At 52.3% G+C, this 20,850-nt stretch overlaps 1 protein-coding gene across 1 annotated transcript; it reads left to right on the top strand.

Annotated features, from left to right (window-relative positions):
* The first annotated feature begins 8,876 nt into the window (after window positions 1-8,876).
* Window positions 8,877-18,246, top strand: RND1 (Rho family GTPase 1). The gene is made up of 5 exons (XM_029073740.2): window positions 8,877-9,093; window positions 9,556-9,643; window positions 11,984-12,093; window positions 13,607-13,741; window positions 17,306-18,246. Exons 1-5 carry the CDS (start codon window positions 8,974-8,976, stop codon window positions 17,549-17,551), a joined length of 699 nt encoding a protein of 232 aa, XP_028929573.1. The 5' UTR covers window positions 8,877-8,973; the 3' UTR covers window positions 17,552-18,246.
* The last annotated feature ends 2,604 nt before the right edge of the window (window positions 18,247-20,850 follow it).

Raw genomic sequence — 20,850 nt, 5'->3', positions numbered from 1 at the left:
ATTTAATCAGGGAAGGCCTTCTGGAGAAGATGTGATTTTAATAAGGCTTTGAAGGTGGGGAATGTGGTGATCTATCAGAGGGAAGCAGTATGGCCTAGTGGATAGAGCTCAGGCCTGGGAGTCAGAAGGACCTGGGGGGGTCTAATCCTGGCTCCATCATTTGTCTGTTGTGTGACCTTCTGCAAGTCACTTATCTTTTCCATACTTCATGCTTCCATGCTTCAGTTACCTCATCTGTAAAATGGGGATTAAGACTGTGAACCCCATGTAGGACAGGGACTGTGTCCAACCTGATTAACTTGAATGTACCCCAGCGCTTAGAACAGTGCTTGACACGTAATAAGCATTTAACAAATACCATCATTGTTATATGAAAGGGGAGGGAATTCCAGGCCAGAGGCAGGTTGTGGGCAAGTGATTGGTGGTGAGACAGATGAGATTGAAGCACAGTGAGTAAATTGGTGTTGGAGAAGCAAAGCATGTGGGCTGGGTTGTAGTAGGAAATCAATAAGGTAAGATAGGAGGGAGCAAGGTGATTAAATGTTTTAAAGTAGATGGAAAAGAGTTTCTGTCTAATGCAGTAGCGGATAGGCAACCGTCAGAGATTTTGGAGTGGGGTAACCTGAACTGTGTGATTTTTTTTAGAATAATGATCAGGGCGGCAGAGTGAAGTAAGGATTGGTGTGGGGAGAGATGAGGAGAGAGGTCAGAAAGGAGACTGATGCAGTGATCAAGGTGGGATAGGATAAATGCTTAGATCACTATAATAGCAGTTTGGATGGATAGGAAAGGGCGGATTTTAGTGATGTTGTGAAGGTAAAACCGAAAGAATTTGGAGACAGATTTAATATGTGGGTGGAATGAGAGAGATGAGTTGAGGAAAATGCCAATGTTATGGGCTTGTGAGATAGGGAAATAGTGGTGATATCTATAGTGATGGGAAAGATGGCGTGGGGGTGGGGGGGGCAAGGTTTTGTGGGGGAAGATGAGGAGTTCTATTTTAAACTTGTTAAGTTTGAGGTGTTGGTGGGACAACCAGGTAGAGATGTTCTGAAGGCAGGAGGAAATAAGAGACAGCAGAGAGGGAGAGAGGTCACTGCTGGGGAGGTAGATTTGGGAATCACCCCTTTAGATAGTAGTTGAAGCCATGGGAGCAAATGAGTTCTCTCTGAGGGAGTGAGTGTAGGTGGGAAATAGAAGGGGACCCAGCCCTGAGCCTTGAGGGACCCCCAGAGTTACGGGGGGGGGAGGTGGAGCGAAGAGCCGAAGAGGACAGTGTCAGTGAAGCCAAGGTTGGATAACGTTTCCAAGAGAATGGGATGGCCCACAGCAATGAAGGAAGCTGAGGTTGAGGAGGATTAGGATGGCGTAGAGGCTGTTGGATTTAGGAAGAAAAAAGCGACTTGTGACATTAGAGAGAGCAGTTTCTGTGTAGTGAAGAGGGTGGAAGCCGTATGGGAGGGGGGCAAGAAGAGAATTGGAGGAGAGGAAGTGGAGTCAGCAGGAATAGACAAATTGCTCAAGGAGTTTTGAGAGGAATGGTGAGAGGGAGAAGGGGTGATAACTAGAGGGAGTCATGGGGTCGAGGGAGGGTTTTTTTAGGGTAGGGGATGATAAGCATGTTTGAAAGAAGTGAGGATGATGCTACAGCCCCTTCAGGGCAGGCAAGGGCCAGGGTTGGAGGGTCCCTTGTCCCTCCCTCATGATGCCCAGACCCAGTGGATTCTGCTCCCTCCCTCAGCCTTCCAGAGCCAGCGGTCAGCTGCGGCGCCTCTCGACCGAGGGCCGGACCCCGAGTCCAACGCCTCTGCGGCGGCATGTGCCGACGCTGCGATGCTTCTCCCCCTCCCAAATCCAGTCCTGTCCCCATGGCATCCCGAAATGGAGACGTAGAGATTCCAGTTTCCATGGTGATGCCAGGAGTCCCCAGTGCAGGCATCCCAGGCCTCTGAGGGCCTGGGCCCGGGAGAACTGGCCCCACCTGTGTGTGTGTGTGCGGGTGTGTTACTGTGTGTTTATAGCATAGTGTAGTGGATGGAGCACAGGCCAAGGAGTCAGAAGGTAATGGGTTCTAATGCTAGCTCTGCCACTTGCCTGCTGTGTGATCTTGGGCAAGTCTCTTCACTTCTCTGGGCCTCAGTTACCTCATCTGTAAAATGGGGATTGAGACTGTGAGCCCCATGTGGGACAGAGACTGTGTCCAATCTGATTACCTTGTATCTACCCCAGTGCTTAGAAGAGTGTTTGGCACATACAATCTGAATCCCAATTTTACTGATGAGTTAATTGAGGCCCGGAGAAGTGAAGTGACTTGCCCAAGTTAGCACAGCAAAGTGGCAAAGTCGGAGTGAGAACCCAGGTCCTTCTGACTCCCAGGCCAGGGCTCTATCTACTAGGCCACACTTCTTCCCATTTGCAGTCCCCTAGCTAGGGCAGGGGGAGACTGGAGGGAATTCTGTCAGCCGGGCCTAACCCCAAATGTCCTCTGGAAATGGGATGGAAAGACCCCGGGGACAACAGTGGCCTGAGCCAGACACCACTAGCTTGGTGTCATCTGGTCACCGCCTCAGATCCAGGCACCACCCAGAGAGACCCACAGGTGGGATCTGTCTCAGTGGCACTGAATACTTGGGAGGGGGTGAGCAGGTTACTGTGGCTGGATGTGTGTCTGTGATCATGTGTGTATGTGAGGCTGCGTGTATCTGGAACTCTGTGTGTGTGTCTATTGCAGCAGGTGTGACTGACTGGAAGTGCAACTGCACTTTTTTTTGTTTCGTTTTTTGGCTTTTTTTGTGTTTTTTATGGTATTTGTTAAGTGCTTATTAGGTGCCAGGCACTGTTCTGAGAACTGGGGTAGATACAAGATAATTGGGTTGAACATAGTCCCTGACCCACACGAGGCTCATAATCTTAATCCTCATTTTACAGATGAGGTAACTGAGGCACAGAGAAGTGAAGTGCCTTGCCCAAGGTCACATAGCAGAAAATGACAGAGCTGGGATTAGAACCCGGGTCCTTCTGACTCCCTGGCCTGCGCTCTATCCACTAGACCACACTGCTCCCGTTTGTGTCTGGGGCTGTGTGTGAGTGTGTACGTATGCCTACTGCAGTGGATGTGATGTGATATTGTGTGTGCGTGCATGTCCCATTTCATGTACTATCCCTTCCTGGGCTCCCCAGAATCAGGGACCCCCTCCCGACTCCCCCAACCCCTGAGCTGGCAGAAATGGTTGCGACAGGCAGGCTTTTAGTTCAGGACCTTAAACTCTGATGTACCAGCTGCTCCTGATGATGAAGATGAATATATTAATAACAATCATCATCATCATCTAGTATTTGTTAAGTTCTTGTGTGCCAAGCATGTCCCCCTAAAAAAGCCCCCAACCAAGAGCCAACCCTAGCAGGAAGCTCTAGCTCCAACCCTGGCCTGGTTGTGACCCTGAGTTGACCCTGACCCTAGCCCTCCTAAGCCACTCGCCCCCAACCCCAGCCTCACGGCCCAGTCCTGTAGGGAAACTGCCCTCCTGCCCCTCCCATCTTGTGCCGCCCCACTCCCACCTCCCCCTTATGGGAAACTGCGTCTCCTGAGCATCGGTGGGAATGTCCCAGCCGGGCGGGAGACTGGCCAGCCCGAGAGTCCCTGTGAGCTTCCTGGAATTCTCCTTCCCCCCGCCCCGGCCCCTGGCTCAGCCAACCTATTTCCTTTCCCTTCTCCACAGGCCGGGGGTTTCCCCTTTGCAGGTTCTTTCTACACTGGCGCAATCCACCAGTTCCCACAACAGGCGCCTCCCATCCTTCTCATCCCCAACCCCATCCCTCAACAACCCCTAGGAGGGCATTGCCTCCCACCCCCAGCCCCTCATTCCTGATGTGGAGAGCTTCAGAGCTCCGAATTTTGGGTGTCTGGACTTGATAAAGAGTGGGAATGTCTTCTCCAAAAAATCAATGGTATTTCCTGAGCAGCTACTGTTTGTTTTTTGTTTTTAATGGTATTTATTAAGTGCTTACTAATGGCCAGCACCGTACTAAGTGCTGGGGAAGAATCAAGCTGATCAGGTTGGACACAGTCCCTGACCCACATGAGACTCATGGTCTTAATCCCCATTTTACAGATGAGGGAACCGAGGCAGAGAAGTGAAATGATTTGCCCAAGGTCACTCAGCAGACGAGCCGCAGAGCCAGGATTTGAACCCAGGTTCTTCTGGCTCCCAGAGTCGAGCTCTATCAACTAGGACACACTGCTTCTGTGTGCAAAGCACTGGGCAGGGCACTGTACTAGGTTGCTTAGGAGAGTATATTAAAACAGAGTAAGTAGTAGTCAGCTCCTTGAATTTATCTATATCTTTATACTTTGGGGTTTCCCTTATCTGTAATTTATTTTATTGCCAGATTCCCCCACTAGATTGTAAGCTCCTTGTGGTAGATCATGACTATCGGATCTATTGTATTAATTCAATTGTATTTATTGAGTGCTTACTGTGTGCAGACCCTTGTACTAAGCCCTTGGAAAATACAGTTTGACAACAGATAGAGACAATCCCTACCCAACAATGGGCTCGCAGTCTGGCCCTCTCCCAAGTGCTTAGTTCAGTCCTCTGCACATGGTAAGTGCTCAGTAAATACCATGGATTGATGCGATCTAGTGGGGGGAGACAGACACTAAATAAACAGTAGAGAGGAGGAAGCACTGGAGTTTGTAAAATTTGGAATTTCCAAGCCCCAGACGCTCAATGTGATCTTGGCAGAGACTGAGACCAACCTCAGGATGGAAGAGGCAGCTTGGTCCTGGAGGAGGGCCAAAGGGTGACCTCACGTCTCTCAGCTCACCCTTGGGGGAGTTGGGGAGGGGGGGAATCAGGAACCCCCTGCTGTGAAGGGGGAGGAAGAGGGAAGTTGAATAGGGTCATGAACAGAGCAGATAGATAGCTCAACGGGAGTAATTCCCTGGCCAACCTCTGCTTTTTCCAGGTAGTGGTCAGTGGTCAGAGCAAGGGAGGGGATTGGTCAAGGGAATGGGGGAGGGGTCAGCTCTTTACAGATCGATCAGTCTGGCTCCTTGGCCCCACCATGGCCTTCCTGTCTGTGGCCTTTGGAACTTTCCACCCCCTCTTCAACTTGCCTGCTCTCCCGCACATCCTCCTGTCTGCCTCCCCTTCTCCTCTTTTTTTTCTAATGGTATTTGTTAAGCATTTATTAAGTGCCAGAAACTGTACTAAGTGCTGGGGTAGGCACAAGTTAATCAAGTCCCACATGGGGTTCACAGCTTTAATCCCCCTTTTACAGATGAGAGAACTGAGTCACAAGAAGCAAAGTGACTTGCCCAAGGTCACTCAGCAGACAAGTAGCAGAGCCAGGATTAGAACTCAGGTCCTTCTGACTTCCAGGCCCAGGCCCTATCCATTAGGCCATGATGTTTCTCTTCTCCTTCATGGTGCAGTTCCCCAATTAACCCCTTCCCTACCTTCCTCTCTCCCCCTTGCATCCAAACGCTTCCCCCTATCTGCATGTTCCTGAGGGACCCCTCCCCCACAGACCCTAGTGCACTTCAGGGTAAGAACTGTTAGCTCTACACTGGACCAATCAATCAGTCAATTAGTAATAGTAATGATAATAATAACAACAGTATTTGTTAAGCACTTACTATGTGCCAAGCACTGTTCTAAGCACTGGGATAGATACGATAGATAGATAGATAGATAGATAGATGGATAGATAGATAGATAGATAGATAGATAGATAGATAGATAGATAGATAGATAGATAGAGAAGCAGCGTGGCTCACTGGAAAGAGCACGGGCTTTGGAGTCAGAGGTCATGGGTTCGAACCCCGGCTCTACCACTTGTCAGCTGTGTGACTTTGGGCAAGTCACTTAACTTCTCGGTGCCTCAGTTACCTCATCTGTAAAATGGGGATTAAGACTGTGAGCCCCACGTGGGACAACCTGATTCCCCTGTGTCTACCCCAGCGCTTAGAACAGTGCTCGGCACATAGTAAGCGCTTAGCAAATACCAACATTATTATTATTATTACAAATTAATCAGGTTGTACACTTTCCCTCTCCCACAGACAGCTCACACTCTTAATCCTTATTTTACAGATGAGGGCACTGAGGCACAGAGAAGTTAAGCAGTTGTAGTTATGGAGCTCCTAAGGTGTGTGTACAGAGAATTGTACTAAATTCTTGGGAGGCTACAAAAGAGTTGATAGACATGATCTCCACCCTCAAGGATCTTACAAGCTAGCAGACCAATTCCACCCACCTGGGACCCTTGGGTGGGCTTTTTTTTTTTTTTTGGTATTTGTTAAGCACTTACTATGTACCAAGCACTGTTCTAAGCACTGAGTAGATACAAGGTAATCAGGTTGTCCCACGTGGGGCTCACAGTCTTAATCCCCACTTTCCAGATGAGGTTACTGCAGCACAGAGAAGTTAAGTGACTTGCCCAAAGTCACACAGCTGATAAGTGGTAGAGCCAGGATTAGAACCCTCGACCTCTGACTCCTAAGCCCGTGCTCTTTCCACTGAGCCACGCTGCTTCTCTGCCACACCCCCAGTCCTCCAGCCCAGCCTGGGACCCCGGCAATGAAATGTGAGAGAAATGTGGAGGGGGTCCCAGCTGAGCCAGGGGGCAGAGGGGGAGCAGGGGGGCTCACTTCTATGCTTGCTGGAGTCATTGCAGACCCCCACCCTGGGCAAGCGGCTAGTACAACCTCAACCCAGAGGCCTTTGGGTGTGTGGGGAAAAGTCCCTCAGATAAGCCTCCCTGCTCCCCGGGGCCCAAGGCTTTGGACTTCAGCCTGGGTGACGAAGCCGCTGCCGTCATTTTTGGAAGCCAAAAGCCAAGCCCCGTCGTTCCCGCCCCTCACCCCCACCTCCCAGCTTCCTGCTCCCTGGGCTTCAGGGGAACTGCTTCAGAGGCAGAGACTCTGGGTGATGCCCTGCTCTATCGATCACTCAGTCGACAGAATTGATTGAGCGCTTACTGTAAGCAGAGCACTTTACTCAGCAGCATGAGAAGCAATGTGGCCTAATTGAGAAAGCTGGGCCTGGGAGGCAGAGGACCAGGTTTCTAAACCTGACTTGGCACTTCTCTGCTGTGTGATCTTAGGAAAGTCACTTTACTTCTCTAGGCCCCAGATTTCTCATCTGTAAAATGGGGATCCATTATCTGTTTTCCCTCCTACTTAGGCTGGTGGCCCCGTGTGGGACAGGGATTGTGTCAGACCTGCTTATCTTGCATCTACTAGAGTTCTAGGCAGAGTAAGCTCTCAACAAATACTATTATTGTTATTATTAATAACAACAACCATAATCATAAGTGTGTTTGAGAGCACAATAGAGTTAGTAGACGTGATTCTTGCCCTTGAGGAACTTTCAGTAAAGCAAGAGAGACAGACATCGATATTAAATTTTTTAAAAGCATTTAAGCGCTTACTATGTGCCAGGCACTTTACTAAATGCTGGGGCAGATACAAGATAATCTGGTTGATTGTCTCTGGTGAACCTTCTCTCTGCAATGTATTTTATGGTCTTTCGGCCCAAGAAGACTATAGGGTCCCTGAGGACAGGCATTGTGTCTACCAACTGATGTATATCCTCCCAAGCCCTCAGTACAATGCTCTGCACATAGTAAGAGCTCAAAAAAAATGCTATTAATTGGTTGATCGATTGACTTGGCAGGAGTGGGGTCTGAACACTGTCCAGACCATTCTTCTCATATGCCATGTTCCCCTCTTGTCCTGCTCTGCCGGTCAGGATCATCTGAGGTTTTAAGGGTAGAAGAATCCAAGGGGGTCTTCCTGGAGAAACTCAGTTTAGGAAAGGGTTAGAGACAGAATACTTGATTTATTTGGGCCTCAGTTTCCTCAGATGTAAAATGAGGATCTGTAAAATGGGGATTAAATACCTCTTCTCCCTCTCCCTTGGACGGTGATTCTCATGTAGGTTAGGGATTGCGTCCTATCTGATTGTTCTGCATCTACACCGGCGCTTAACGTTGTGTTCGGCGTGTGGTAAGCAAATACCACGATACAAATACCACGATTATTATGATCTTTATTATTAGCAAGGAGACGGATCCAGGCGGCTGGGAGAGGGGAGGGAGGTGAGAAGGGCCGGGCCAGAGCCTGGAAGTGAACCGAGGAACAGGGTCATCCGTGGCATTTACTGAGCTCTTACTGTGTGCAGAGCACTGACTGAGTGCTTCTGAGAGGACAGTACGACGAAGTCGGTAGACACGTTCCCTGCCCGCAGCGAGCTCAGAGTCTACAGGTAGGTAGTCTAGGAATAGGGGGTTGGAGAAGGGCAAGTCATTTTGCTGTGCCTCAGTCATCTCATCTGTAAAATGGGGATTGAGACTGTGATTTCCTATGTGGGACAGGGATTGGGTCCAAACCGATTTCCTTGTATCCCTCCCAGCGCTCGGAACATTGCCTGGCGCGTAGTAAGCGCTTAACAAAATACCACAATTATCACTCACGCAATCCTATTTATTGAGCGCTTACTGTGCGCAGCGCAGTGTACTAAGCGCTTGGGAGAGTAGAATCCAGCAATAAACGGACACATTTCCTGTCCACAAGGAGCTTATGATGGTGATGTGATGATGATGATGATGATGATGTTATCTGACTCCCTGGGGACCCTTCGGGGAAGGAGAGGTTCTGGCTTAAAGAGAGAAGGAGTCCCGACCTGCCCCCTCCGCCATTGGCTGCCGAGGGGATTCCTCTCTCCGGATTGGCTCTGAGAGAATCTGCCTCCCTCTGTGATTGGCTGGGGGTTGCTATAAAGTGTCAGTTCTTCCCCCCGCCCGTCTTCACCCGGCCTGGCGGCAGCGGGGCAAGTGTTAGAGGGCGGGGGGCGGGTGGGCAGGGCAGGGCAGGCTGGGGTGCGGTAGCCGGGTGTCCCCCCCCTCCCGCCCCGTGTCCCCGATCTCGGTCCCCCGGAGGAGGGGAAGGCGCAGGCCGGAGTGACCATGAAGGAGAGACGGACCCCCCAGCCGGCTGTGGCCAGATGCAAGCTGGTCCTGGTGGGGGACGTGCAGGGCGGGAAGACGGCGATGCTCCAGGTGTTGGCTAAGGACTGCTACCCGGAGGTGAGCCCCCCACCCCCTACCCCCTACCCCACCCCCCCTTCCCCGGTGCCCTCCTCAAACCCCCTCCCTCCCGGTCCCCTAGAAAAGAGCATCCGCTCCCCCGAGCCCTGCCCCTCATGGGGAGGAGGGGGTCCCTGGGCCAACTTTGAACTCTCCCGCCCCGAAGTCCCCGCAGACTCAAACCGGGCCTACCTGCCCCCCTCCCCCGGGCTCCCTCTGTGTCCTGGCGGGAGGTGTTTCCCAAGCGTTTAGTGCGGTGCCCCGCACACGGTCAGCGCTCAATAAATCGGATTGAATGAACGGATGGAGGGAGGGTTACCCGGAGAGGGCACTGCCCCGGGACGGCGGGCGGGGGAGGAGGGGAGCCTGCTTGGCCCTGCCCATGCCCACCGTCTGGGCAGAGCGCGCCAGCCCCGGGCCCCGACGACTCCCTGACCGCCGCCCGGGGTCGTCGGCCCGCAGACCTATGTCCCCACGGTGTTTGAGAATTACACGGCCTGTCTGGAGTCCGAGGAGCAGCGCGTCGAGCTGAGTCTCTGGGATACCTCGGGTAAGGGGGGGGCAGGGAGGGGGGTCCTGCCCAGCCCGGGGGGGGGAGGGGTCCCTGCCCATCCCATGGGGGGGAGAGAGGGGGTCCTGCCCATCCCATAGGGGGGAGAGAGGGGGTCCTGCCCATCCCATGGAGGGGGAGGGGGGTCCTGCCCATCCCATGGAGGGGGAGGGGGTCCTGCCCATCCCATGGAGGGGGAGAGGGGGTCCTGCCCATCCCATGGTGGGGCGAAAAAGGGGGTCTGCCCATCCCATGGGGGAGGGAGAGAGGGGGGTCTTGCCCATCCCATGGTGGGGAGAGAGGGGGTCTTGCCCGTCCCATGGAGGGGAGAGACGGGATCGTGCCCATCGCATGGGGGGGGGGAGGGGGTCCTGCCCATCCAATTGGTGGTGGGGAGAGAGGGAGGTCCTGCCCATCCCATGGGGGGAGAGAAGGGGGCCTGCCCATCCCGGGGGGGAGGAGGGGGTCCGGCCCCCTGCCTTGGTCCGAGCGTCCAGGGGGTCATCGGTGCCAGATGGGCTCGAACCAGGGCACCGGCGAGGGCCGGTTGCGTCAGGCGGACGCCCGGCCCGGGGGTGGGGAGGGGAGCCGACCTGGGCGTTCAGGGGTGGGCTACCGGCTGGACCCCCCTTCTGCGGCCACTCGCCTCCTTCCCCGCGCCCCCCGCCCCCGCCCGGTCCACTGGCCACCTCTCCCACCCACCGCCCGGGTCCGAGCTGGTAAGGGCCGCCCGGCTGGGCCAGGGCAGCATCCGTGCCAACGGTGCCCGGGTTGGTCCGCAGTCCTCCCCAGCCCTCCTTCCAGTCCTCTCCGGCCTCCTCCTCCTCCCCTCCACCCCCCACCCCCCCCCCATTACTGCGGCTCTGGCCTCGGACCCGCAGCCCCGGGCCCCCATCTGCGGGGGCTGGAGCAGAGGCAGGACCCAGGACCCCGCCCTCCCAGCCCACCACTGCCCCATCCACCTCTCGGGCCGGGGACCGGGGGATGGGGGGCGAGCTGGAGCTAAAATGGACCCCCCTCACACCCATCCCCTCCAATGCTGCAGTGCCCCCCTCCCTTGCCCGTCTCTGCAGGGGAAGAGACAGAGCCGGAGGGAGAAGGGGCTACGATGGGGGGTCGGAAAAGAGGGGGGGGTCCCTCAGTGTCTCTTCCCCCCCATCCCACCCTCTGGTTTCCATGGCGATGGCGGGTGCTGGGAATAGGGATGCTTGCTATTCTGAGCACGGAGCGTCTGGGCTCTGGGAGTCACGGCGGCTCCCTCCCATGGGGGTGGGAGGGGAGGGGGCTTGGGGGCCGGGACCCCGGCCCCCCTCGGCCAAGCAGTCCTCCCCGCTTTCCTCCACGGACACCGTTGGCTCGACTAGTCCATCCCTGCTAAAACGCATAGAGGGAGGGAATCTCAGAGTGATTTGGTTTGGGGGCTGGGGGGGAGATGAAGAGGGAGGGAATCTCTGATTTGGTTTGGGGGCTGGAGGAGAGATGAAGGGGAAGGGAATCTCTGAATGATTTGATTTGGGAGTTGGGGGGGAACAGCCGACCTCCTGTTCAGCTCCCCCAGCAGGGCCTCGAGACCAGCGGGGTCTGTAAGACCCGGGGCTGAGGGAGGGGACGGTAAGAACCCCATGTCTGGCTTGGGGGGTCTTATGTACATATCTTGAAATGATCTATCGATGGTGTTTATTGAGCATTCATCTACACCGTGCAGAGCATTCATTCGGTCGTACTGAGCGCTTACTGTGCGCAGAGCGCTGTACTACGTGCTTGGGAGAGAACAATACAGTGAACAGACATATTCCTTGCCCCCAGTGAGCTTACTGTATTAAATGCTTGGGAGAATATAATGCAACAGAATTAGCAGATATGCTTCCTGCCAATAAGGAACTTATATTAATTTATACTATAACCATTTGTAATATAACACGATCATATATGTCCTTATATAATATTATAAATTGTTGTATTATATTATAAATTATTCATATTAATGTCTGTCTCCCCCTCTAGAGGGTAAGCTCGTTATGGGCAGGGAACACGTCTGCTAATTCTGTTGTATTGGACTCTCCCAAGTGCTTCATACAGTGCCCTGCACATATGAAGTGCTCAATACATACCATTGTTTAGGGCCCCAAGGCAGAGTCAAGAGGGTGACCCGAGAGTGCCCTCCGCACCTCCAAGCCACTGGTAACCTGGGCTGCCCAGCTCTGGGGTCCTGGGAAGCCGGTTTCCAGGCCAGGAGTGCCTGAGGAAAGGGGAGGCTCTTCCCATCAATCGTATTTCAAGGAAGCCATTCTTGAGGTACCAGGGTTTAGGGTCCCCTCCTGATGTTTTCTTCCTCCCCAGGGTCCCCTTATTACGACAACGTCCGGCCGCTCTGCTACAGCGACTCGGACGCTGTGCTGCTGTGCTTCGACGTCAGCCGCCCCGAGACTCTGGACAGCGCCCTCAAGAAGGTCAGCTCCGGTCACCTCCGGGCGGGGAACCCTGCGGCCCGGGAAGGGAGGCAGAGCACCCCCTGACCACACCCACACCCCACCTTCCCCCGAGGCCTCCGTAGTAGTAATTATTATTATTATGGTATTAAACGCTTACTCCTGTGTCAAGCACTGTCCCAAGCGCTGGGGTAGGTACAAGTTAATCAGGTCGCTCACAGTCCATGCCCCGCATGGGGCTCACCGTCTAAGTAGGAGGGAGAACAGGGATTTGTGTGATGCTTTGAGTAGTAGGATCAGTCCACCCTGGGCCTGAGGCTGGATTGGGTGGGGAGGGAGGGGCCCAGGTTTGGAGTCTTTTTTCCCCGACACCCCGGTTCTCTAGAAGCAGTTCTTCTTTTTGTTTGTTTATTTTTTAATGGTTGCCAATCACTGTTCTAAGCGCTGGGGTAGATACAACTTAATCTGGTTGGACCCAGTCCCTGTCCCACATAGGCCTCACAGTCTAAGTAGGAGGGAGAACAGGTATTTAAACTCCATTTTGCAGATGAGGTAACTGAGGCCAAGAGAAATTTAATGACTTGCCTTCCCAGACTAAGCCCCCCTTATCCTCAGCTCCCCCTCCCTTCCACGTCACCTCGACTCGCTCCCTTTGCTCTTCCCCACCTCTCCCCACCCCACAGCACTTCTGTATATATGTATATATTTATAATTCTATTTATTTATATTGATGCCTGTTTACTTGTTTGATGTCTGTCTTCCCCCTTCTAGGCTGTAAGCCAGATGTGGGCGGGGATTGTCTCTCTTTATTGCTGAATTGTACTTTCCCAGCGCTTAGTACTCTGCCCACACTAAGCGCTCAATAAATATGATTGAATGAATGAATGGTCTAAACAAGCAGGAGGCCCAGGGGAGACAGTCTGGGGGAAGGAGGGAAAACTGAGGGATGAGGGCAGGAGGGAGACCTCCTGTCAGTCAGTCAATTGTATTTATTGAGCACTTACTGTGTGCAAAGCACTGTAATGATAATAATGTTCTTTTTTAAGGACATACTGTATGCCAGGCACTGGACTAAGCATTGGGTGGATATAAGCAAATGGGGTTGGACACAGTCCCTGTTCCACATGGGATTCAGAGGCTCAATTCTCACTTTACGGTTGAGGTAACTGAGACCCAGAGAAGTGAAGTGAGTTGCCCAAGGTCACAAAGCAGACAAGTGGCAGAGTTGGGATTAGAACCCATGACTTTCTGACTCCCAGGCCCATGCTCTATCCACTACACCATAAACACTTGGGAGAGTACAATATTACAGACAAATTCCCCGCCCACAAAGAGCTTACAGTCCAGAGGGGGAGACCTCCCCGGGCACCAACAGTCCCATTTTCTACCTCCTGGCATGTCGGTGAGGCCGAGGGTACCGGTTGGACCCGGTTCGGGAGGAAGGGGAGGGGTGGCCGGGGGAAGCCTGGGGCTGGACTCGCCCTTCTCCAGGGGCGGGGGACTCACTCGCCCACTCCCCGCTCTGTCCGCCCAGTGGAAGACCGAGATCCTGGATTACTGCCCCAGCACCCGGGTCCTGCTGGTCGGCTGCAAGACGGATCTGCGGACAGACTTGAGCACCCTGATGGAGCTGTCCCACCAGAAGCAGGCCCCCATCTCCTACGAGCAGGTGAGGGACTGGCAGGGCTGGGGCTGGGGGAGCACGGCAGGGTCTGTTAGGACTAAAAATAATAATAGCTGGTATTTGTTAAGCACTTACTATGTAGCTGACACTGTACTAATTGCTGGGGTGGATACAAGTTAATCAGGTTGGACACACTCCCTGTCCCACATGGGGCTTGCAGTCTCCTTTCCCATTTTACAGATGAGGTAACTGAGGCCCCCAGAAGTGACGTGACTTGCCCAAAGTCACACAGCAGACAAGTGGTGGAGCCTACATTCGAATCCGTGACCCACTGACTCCCAGGCCCGGGGTCTATTCACTATAGAAACTAGTGATTCTCCCTCCCTAGCACTTTCTCTCTTCTTATTGATCATATTTAGTAAGTGCCTACTATCTGTAAACTCGTGGTGGGCAGGGGATGTGTCTGTTCTATTGTTCTAATGTATTCTCCCAGTGCTTAATACAGTGCTCTGCACACAATAAGCGCTCGATAAATACAATTGACTGGCTGTGTCCTAAGCATCTGGGAGAATGCATTCCGACAGACACATTCCCTGGTCGCAACACACTTACAGTCTAGAGGGGGAGGCAGACATCAATAAATAAATGACAGACATGGACACAAGTGTTGTGGGGCTGCGAGAGGGGGATGAATCAAGGGAGCAAATCAGGGTGACACAAAAGGGAGTGGGAGAGATGAGGATACCTGTGAGTTAGGGATTCATACCTCCATTGTACAGGTAAGGAAACTGAGGCCCAGAGATATTAGTAGACTTCAGTCAGTAATATTTATTGAGCACTTACTATGTGCAGAGCACTGTACTGAACATTCAGGAGAATACCATGCAGTAGAATTAGCAGACATGCTCTCTCCCCACAAATGGATTACAGTCTAAAAGGGGAGACAGACCTGCCCATAATCTTACCACTAGACTACATTGCCTCCAATAATAACGTTTGTAGTCTTAAGAGTTTAGTATGTACAAAGTACTGGGATAGATGTCACACAGTCAGATTGGACACAGTCCCAGGTGAGACTGACAGTCTAAGAAGGAGAGAGAACAAGAATTGTATTACCATTTTACAGATGAGGAAGCTGAGGTATAGGACAGTTAAGTGATTACCTAAGGTCACACAGCAGGCAAGTGGCAGAGCCGGGATTAGAACCCAGCTTCCCTGATGCTCAGTCCTGGGCTTTTTCCACTAGGCCATGCTCCTTTTGTTGATTCATCCCTGAGTGCAAGGACAGAGGAATGGCCTTAAATTTGAGGCAGAGAATAAGTTGTAACTTGTGAGGGAAAGGACTGTGACTCCGTTGAACTCTTCATTTGCCCAAGTCCTGTGCTCAGCCCAAAGTAAGCTTTCAGTAAACATCTGGTTGATTGGACCCAAGTGCCCACCTTCAGAGAGCAGCTTCTCTTTCTCCCTCTGTCCCTCTGTCCCTCCTTACACAGGAAGGAGGTAAAAGGGACGATGGGCCATATGGCGGTAGCTAGCTGGGTTGTTGGGGTGGGGAGGGAAGGGGTGAATGAGGGAAATCTTCCTGGAGGAGGTGGTTTCAAGACCATCAGGGAGAGGAAAGACAGTAGAAGGAGTGAGGCTGTTCTGGGCAGCTGAGTTGGGAGGGAAGAAGAGAGCACTGTATACACATTATGGACAGGGAACATATCTGCTCATTCTGTTGTACTGTACTCTCCCAAGTGCTTAGTACAGTGGTCTGCACGTACTAAACTCTCAAAAAATATGATTGACTGAGAACAGACAGGAAGTAAGGAGGGGACTGGGGTGAGCTCTGGAGGAGGAAAGGGAGAGTGATTTGAGCCATTTGGGTGAAGTTTCTATGGAGAGGGGGCAGGAAGGCAAACAGAGGTGAAAGGTCAAGCAGTCAGGTAGTCTGGGGGAGGGGAAGTGGCTCCTCCCAAGACCTGTGGGTCAGCCCTCAGGTGGGCCACAGCTGTGGGGCTTCAGTCATGAATAAGGGACCCCCATGTTACCCAATCACCATTTATACAATTCTGGCTCTCCCTCTCCATCACTCTTGTAAGGAATAGTAAGCACTTTATTATTATTCTTACTGTTAGTTTTCCTATGGGCCAAGCTGTATACTAAACAGAGGGGTAGTTGTAATACAATCTGTCTGGACTCAGTCCCGATCTGAACTGGGACTTGCATTCCTGAACTGGGAGGGAAAACACATATTGAACCCCATTTTGCAGAGGAGGAAACACACAGAGAAGTGAAGTGACTTGCCCAAGGGTCACAGAGCAGGCAAGTGTTGGAACAGGGATTAGAACCCAGGTTTTCTGACTTCCAGTCCCTGGCTCTTTCCACTAGGGCACGCTGCTTCTCTTAGGAAGAACTTGTTTCCGATTAACTTGTGTCTAACCTAGTGCTTAGAACAGTGCTTAGCATATAGTAAGTGCTTAACAATACCATAATTATTATTATTTAGTGGGGGTGGGGAATGAAATAGTATTCAAGTACCCTCTCCATCCTCCCAAAAGGTCGAATTTCCCACCGTTCAAACAATAATAGTTACGGAAGACACACTTAGTACAGTAGAATCGATAGACACGATAATAATAATAATGGTATTAAGCACTTACTATGTACCAGGCACTGTACTGAGCACCGGGGTAGATACAAAGTGACTGGGTTGACACAGACCCTGTCCCAAATAGGGTTCACAGTCTTAATCCCCATTTTACAGGTGAGGTAACTGAGGCACAGAGAAGTGAAGTGATTTGCCCAAGGTCCCACAGCAGACGAGTGGCAGAGTCGGGATTAGAGCTCCCAGGCCCGTGTTCTATTCGCTAGGCCATGGTGCTACCCTTAGGGAGCTTACAGTCTAGCACAGGGAAGGCAGACTCTAATATTAACTTCCAGGTAAGGGGAAGCAATGGAGTTTAAAGATATGGACATAAGTGCCACATAATAACTAATAACATTCAGTCATTTATTGAGCACTTACTGTGTGCAGAGCACTGTATTAAGTGTTCGGGAGAGTACGAGATAACAGACACATTCCTTGACCACAATGAGCTTATTATTAGTAATAATAATACTGAAGTATTTACTATGTGCCAAGCATTGGGGTAGACACCAGTTAGGCCGGGCGCAGTTCCTTTCCCCCGGGGCCCTCACAGTTGTCATTAAAAATGATGGTATTTGTTAAGCACTTACTGTGGGCCAGGCACTATACTAAGCGCTGGGGTTGGTGTGATCTAGTTGGACACAGTCCCTGCCCTACGTGGGGCTCACAGTCTCAATCCCCCTCTTACAGATGAGGTAACTGAGGCACAGAGAAGTGAAGCGACTTGTCCAAGGTCACACGGCAGGCAGGTGGCAGTGCCGGGATTAGAACCCATGATCTTCTGACTCCCAGGCCCGTGCTCTATCCGCTATGCCATGCCGCCCCTCTTCCTCCCTGCACGGGTTGTGACCTGAGCTGGGCCTAGGGGCAGAGGTGGAGGGGGCTCAGACAGTGGGGCCAGCTTGTGTGCGGGGGTGGCGGGTTGGGTGGGACTCAGGCCGGTACTAACGGGCCCTGGGTTCCCCCCGCCTCGCCAGGGCTGCGCGGTGGCCAAGCAGTTGGGGGCCGAGATCTACCTGGAATGTTCGGCCTTCACGTCGGAGAAGAGCGTCCACAGCGTCTTCCGGACGGCCTCCCTGGTCTGCCTCAACAAGGGCAGCCCCCTGCCCCCGAAGAGCCCCACCCGCAGCCTGTCCAAGAGGCTGCTGCACCTGCCCAGCCGGGCGGAACTCATCTCCTCCGCCTTCAAGAAGGAAAAGGCCAAAAGCTGCTCCGTCATGTGAAGTGGGGAGAGGGGCTGGGGAGAGGGAGGGGAGGAGGGACCAGCCCCTTTCACGCCCGGGACCCGGCTAGTTGGCGGAAGGCCGCGGGACCCGAGGGGGGCGAGGGGCTGGGGTGCCCTGGGACGCCACAGCCCCTCGGAGGGAAGGGGTCCGGGGGATCCGGGAGCCTCCACCTTCTTCAGCATCACAACTCTTCCATGCCACGTCTCCACGCGGGCCGGCGGGGGGGTGGGAAGGCGGGTGTCCGGTCGCCCCCTCCGCCCCAACTCTGAGGAGAGGGCCCGGGGGTGGAGGCGGCAGGTCGGCCGAGGGCCGGCGGGTTGTGTGTGTGTGTGGGAGGCCCGTCCGTGTGTCTTTGCATCGTCCGTGACTCACCGGGCCAGGATGGCCAGCACTCATTCGTTTCTCACCCCCAGATCCGGGAGCATCCCGTCCCCCCTCGCCACCCTCGCTCCGGCTGAGGGCGGAGGCTGGTGGTCCGGGCTCCCTCGGCCCCCCGAGGGGGTAGCGCAGGTGGACGTGGTCGGTGTTTGTTTTATAGACTTTGTCTTTGGAGCTGGGGGGCGGCGGGGAGGGGGGGGCCCACCAGGAGCAGCAGCCCAGAAGGTGGGTGTGTTTCAATATGTCACATGTTCTGTGTTTAAAGAAAAGAAAAGTTATTTATTAATGAAAATATAACAAATACCCAGAGGCTGCCTCGGTTTCCTCGTTTACCTTCTTTCTGCCCTACAAGTGACCTGGAAGGAGGGAAGGCTATCGGGGTTGGGGGGCTGCTATTCTAGAGAAGCAGCATGGTGAAGTGGATAGAGCACAGGCCTGGGAGTCAGAAATTCTAATCCCGACTCTGTCGCTTGTCTGCTGTGTGACCTTGGGCAAGTCACTTCACTCTTCTGGGCCTCGGTTCCTCATCCGTAAAAGGGGGATTGAGACTGTGAGCTCCACTTGGGACAGGGACTGTGTCCAACCCAATTTGCTTGGATCCACCGCAGCACTTAGTACAGTACTTGGCATGTAGTAAGTGCTTAACAAATACAATTTATTAATTATTATTGTTATTATTATTAGTTGTAGCTTGAGAAGCTGGGAGAGTACAATAGTGTTAGGAGGCAGGACCTCTGTCCTCAACAAGTTTACAATCAAATAGCGAAGCTACCTGAATTGTATTCATTTTGTTTTAAATTACAAAGATGTAATCAGTGACCTCATCAAGTCCTAATAACCCAATCCCGCAGGAGAATAATACTAATGGTAATGGTGGTATGCCTTAAACACTATATGCCAAGCACTGGGGTAGGTACTAGATAATCAGGTTGTTCATTCATTCATTGGATCGTAATTATCGAGCGCTTACTGTGTGAAGAGCACTGTACTAAGTGCTTGGAATGTACAGTTCGGCAACAGAGACAATCCCTGCCCAGCGTACTCACATTCTAAGTAGGAGACGGACTAATATTAGTCTTAATGGTATTTATTAAGGATCTACTGTGTGCAGCGCATTTACTAGTGCCATTGAGGAAACCTAAATAATTTTGGCATTTTTAAAGCTCTTACTCTGTGCCAAGGATTGCAGAAGAAGCAGAGGATTTAGTTCTTCCCCTCAAGTATCTTATACTCTAATAAAAGTTGATTTCTTATCTCTGTCACCCTTTATGGCCCCAGCCCCCACAAGTCACTGGAGCACTTGTGGATATGTCATTAAACCCTCTTCCTTCTTCTCACCTGTAATTTATTTTAGTGCCTGTCTCCTACTAGACTGTAAAGTCCTTGAGGACAAGGATCATGTGTGTTCTCTATTGTATTTTCGACTCTCCCAAGCCCTTCTTTCAGTGCTCTGATGGGTGAGAAGCAGCGTGGCTCAGTGGAAAGAGCATGGGTTTTGGAGTCAGGGCTCATGAGTTCGAATCCCAGCTCTGCCACTTGTCGGCTGTGTGACTGTGGGCAAGTCACTTAACTTCTCTGTGCCTCGGTTCCTTCATCTGTAAAATGGGGATTAAGACTGTGAGCCCCACGTGGGACAACCTGATTCCCCTATGTCTACCCCAGCGCTTAGAACAGTGCTCGGCACATAGTAAGCGCTTAACAAATACCAACATTATTATTATTATTATTACCGTGCTCTGACTGATAGGTGCTCAATAACGCTGATTGATTTAGACCTACCGCCCAGCCGGAAGAGCCAAGAATGGGCCCATTCCCAGCTGCCAGGCAGCTAAGGGTTTTCGGTCGTCTCTTTTGCACCAGAGTTAGCTATTTTCCAGCAGGGCAGGGAGCAATCCACCCCCCAGCTAAAGCGGCCCACATGGTCAGATGATGAGGAGAAGTAGGGCAACGTGGACAGGGCAGAGAACGATGCCAGGATGCCTCCACAGCACACTCCAGCTGGCCAGAACTGGATCTGCTGGCCCCCGGAGTGGGTGGATGGGTGCGAGTGTGTTCACTTGTATTTATTGAGCGCTTACTCTCTGCAAAACAATCTACTAAAAATAAGCTCATGATGGGCAGGCAATGTGTCTTTTTCATTCAATAGTATTTATTGAGCGCTTACTATGTGCAGAGCTGAACTAAGCGCTTGGAATGAACAAGTCGGCAACAGATAGAGACAGTCCCTGCCGTTTGACGGGCTTACAGTCTAATCGATTATTGTTGTACTCTCCCAAGTGCTTAACACAGTGCTATGCCCATTGTAGGTGCTCAATAAATATGATTGAATGAATGTACTAAGCACTTGGGAGAATACAATAAAACAAACCGACACATCCCCTAACCACAGCGAGCTTAGTGTGTTACTTGTTAATCAATCAATGGTATTTACTGAGCACTCACTATGTGCAGAGCATTGTTAAGTGCTTGACAACAAAGATAGCAGGCCCATTCCCTGCCCACAAGTGTTTACCATGTGCAAGGTACTATACTGAACACTGGGGTAGATAGAAGACAGTTTGGTTGGACAGTCCCTGTCCCACATAGGGCTGGCAGTCAAGTGCCATTTTCCAGGTGGGACCACTGAGGCACAGAGAAGTTAAATGACTTGTCGAAGGTCACCCAGCAGACAAGTTGGGGAGTCGGGATTAGAACCCATGTCCTATGACTCCCACGCCCCAGGCTCTCTCCACCAGGCAATGTTGCTTCCCCGTCGAGTCCATCCACCCGCCTCAACGAGGGGCGGTGACTGGAGGAGAGGTAGGGGTAAGGGATGGGGTCAGAAGCACGAGGGTGCAGCAACAGATGGGGAGCAAGGGGTTACGGTGTAACCCCCGATCTGGAAGTGGAGGGGTAAACCGCACCATGGACCTTTCACG

The sequence above is a fragment of the Ornithorhynchus anatinus genome, chromosome 10 (genome assembly GCF_004115215.2).
Source record: "Ornithorhynchus anatinus isolate Pmale09 chromosome 10, mOrnAna1.pri.v4, whole genome shotgun sequence".
In the NCBI taxonomy this organism is placed as follows: Eukaryota; Metazoa; Chordata; class Mammalia; order Monotremata; family Ornithorhynchidae; genus Ornithorhynchus; species Ornithorhynchus anatinus.
The sequence above is the reverse complement of the archived record's forward strand: the minus strand, read 5'-3'. Positions and strand labels throughout refer to the sequence as shown.

Bases quoted from the DNA above. Each gene is read 5' to 3' on its own strand.
- RND1 (XM_029073740.2), top strand. From the start codon at position 8,974: ATGAAGGAGAGACGGACCCCCCAGCCGGCTGTGGCCAGATGCAAGCTG. The intron at 9,094-9,555 runs GTGAGCCCCCCA...GTCGGCCCGCAG, and splicing joins CTAAGGACTGCTACCCGGAG to ACCTATGTCCCCACGGTGTT. The intron at 13,742-17,305 runs GTGAGGGACTGG...CCGCCTCGCCAG, and splicing joins CCCCCATCTCCTACGAGCAG to GGCTGCGCGGTGGCCAAGCA.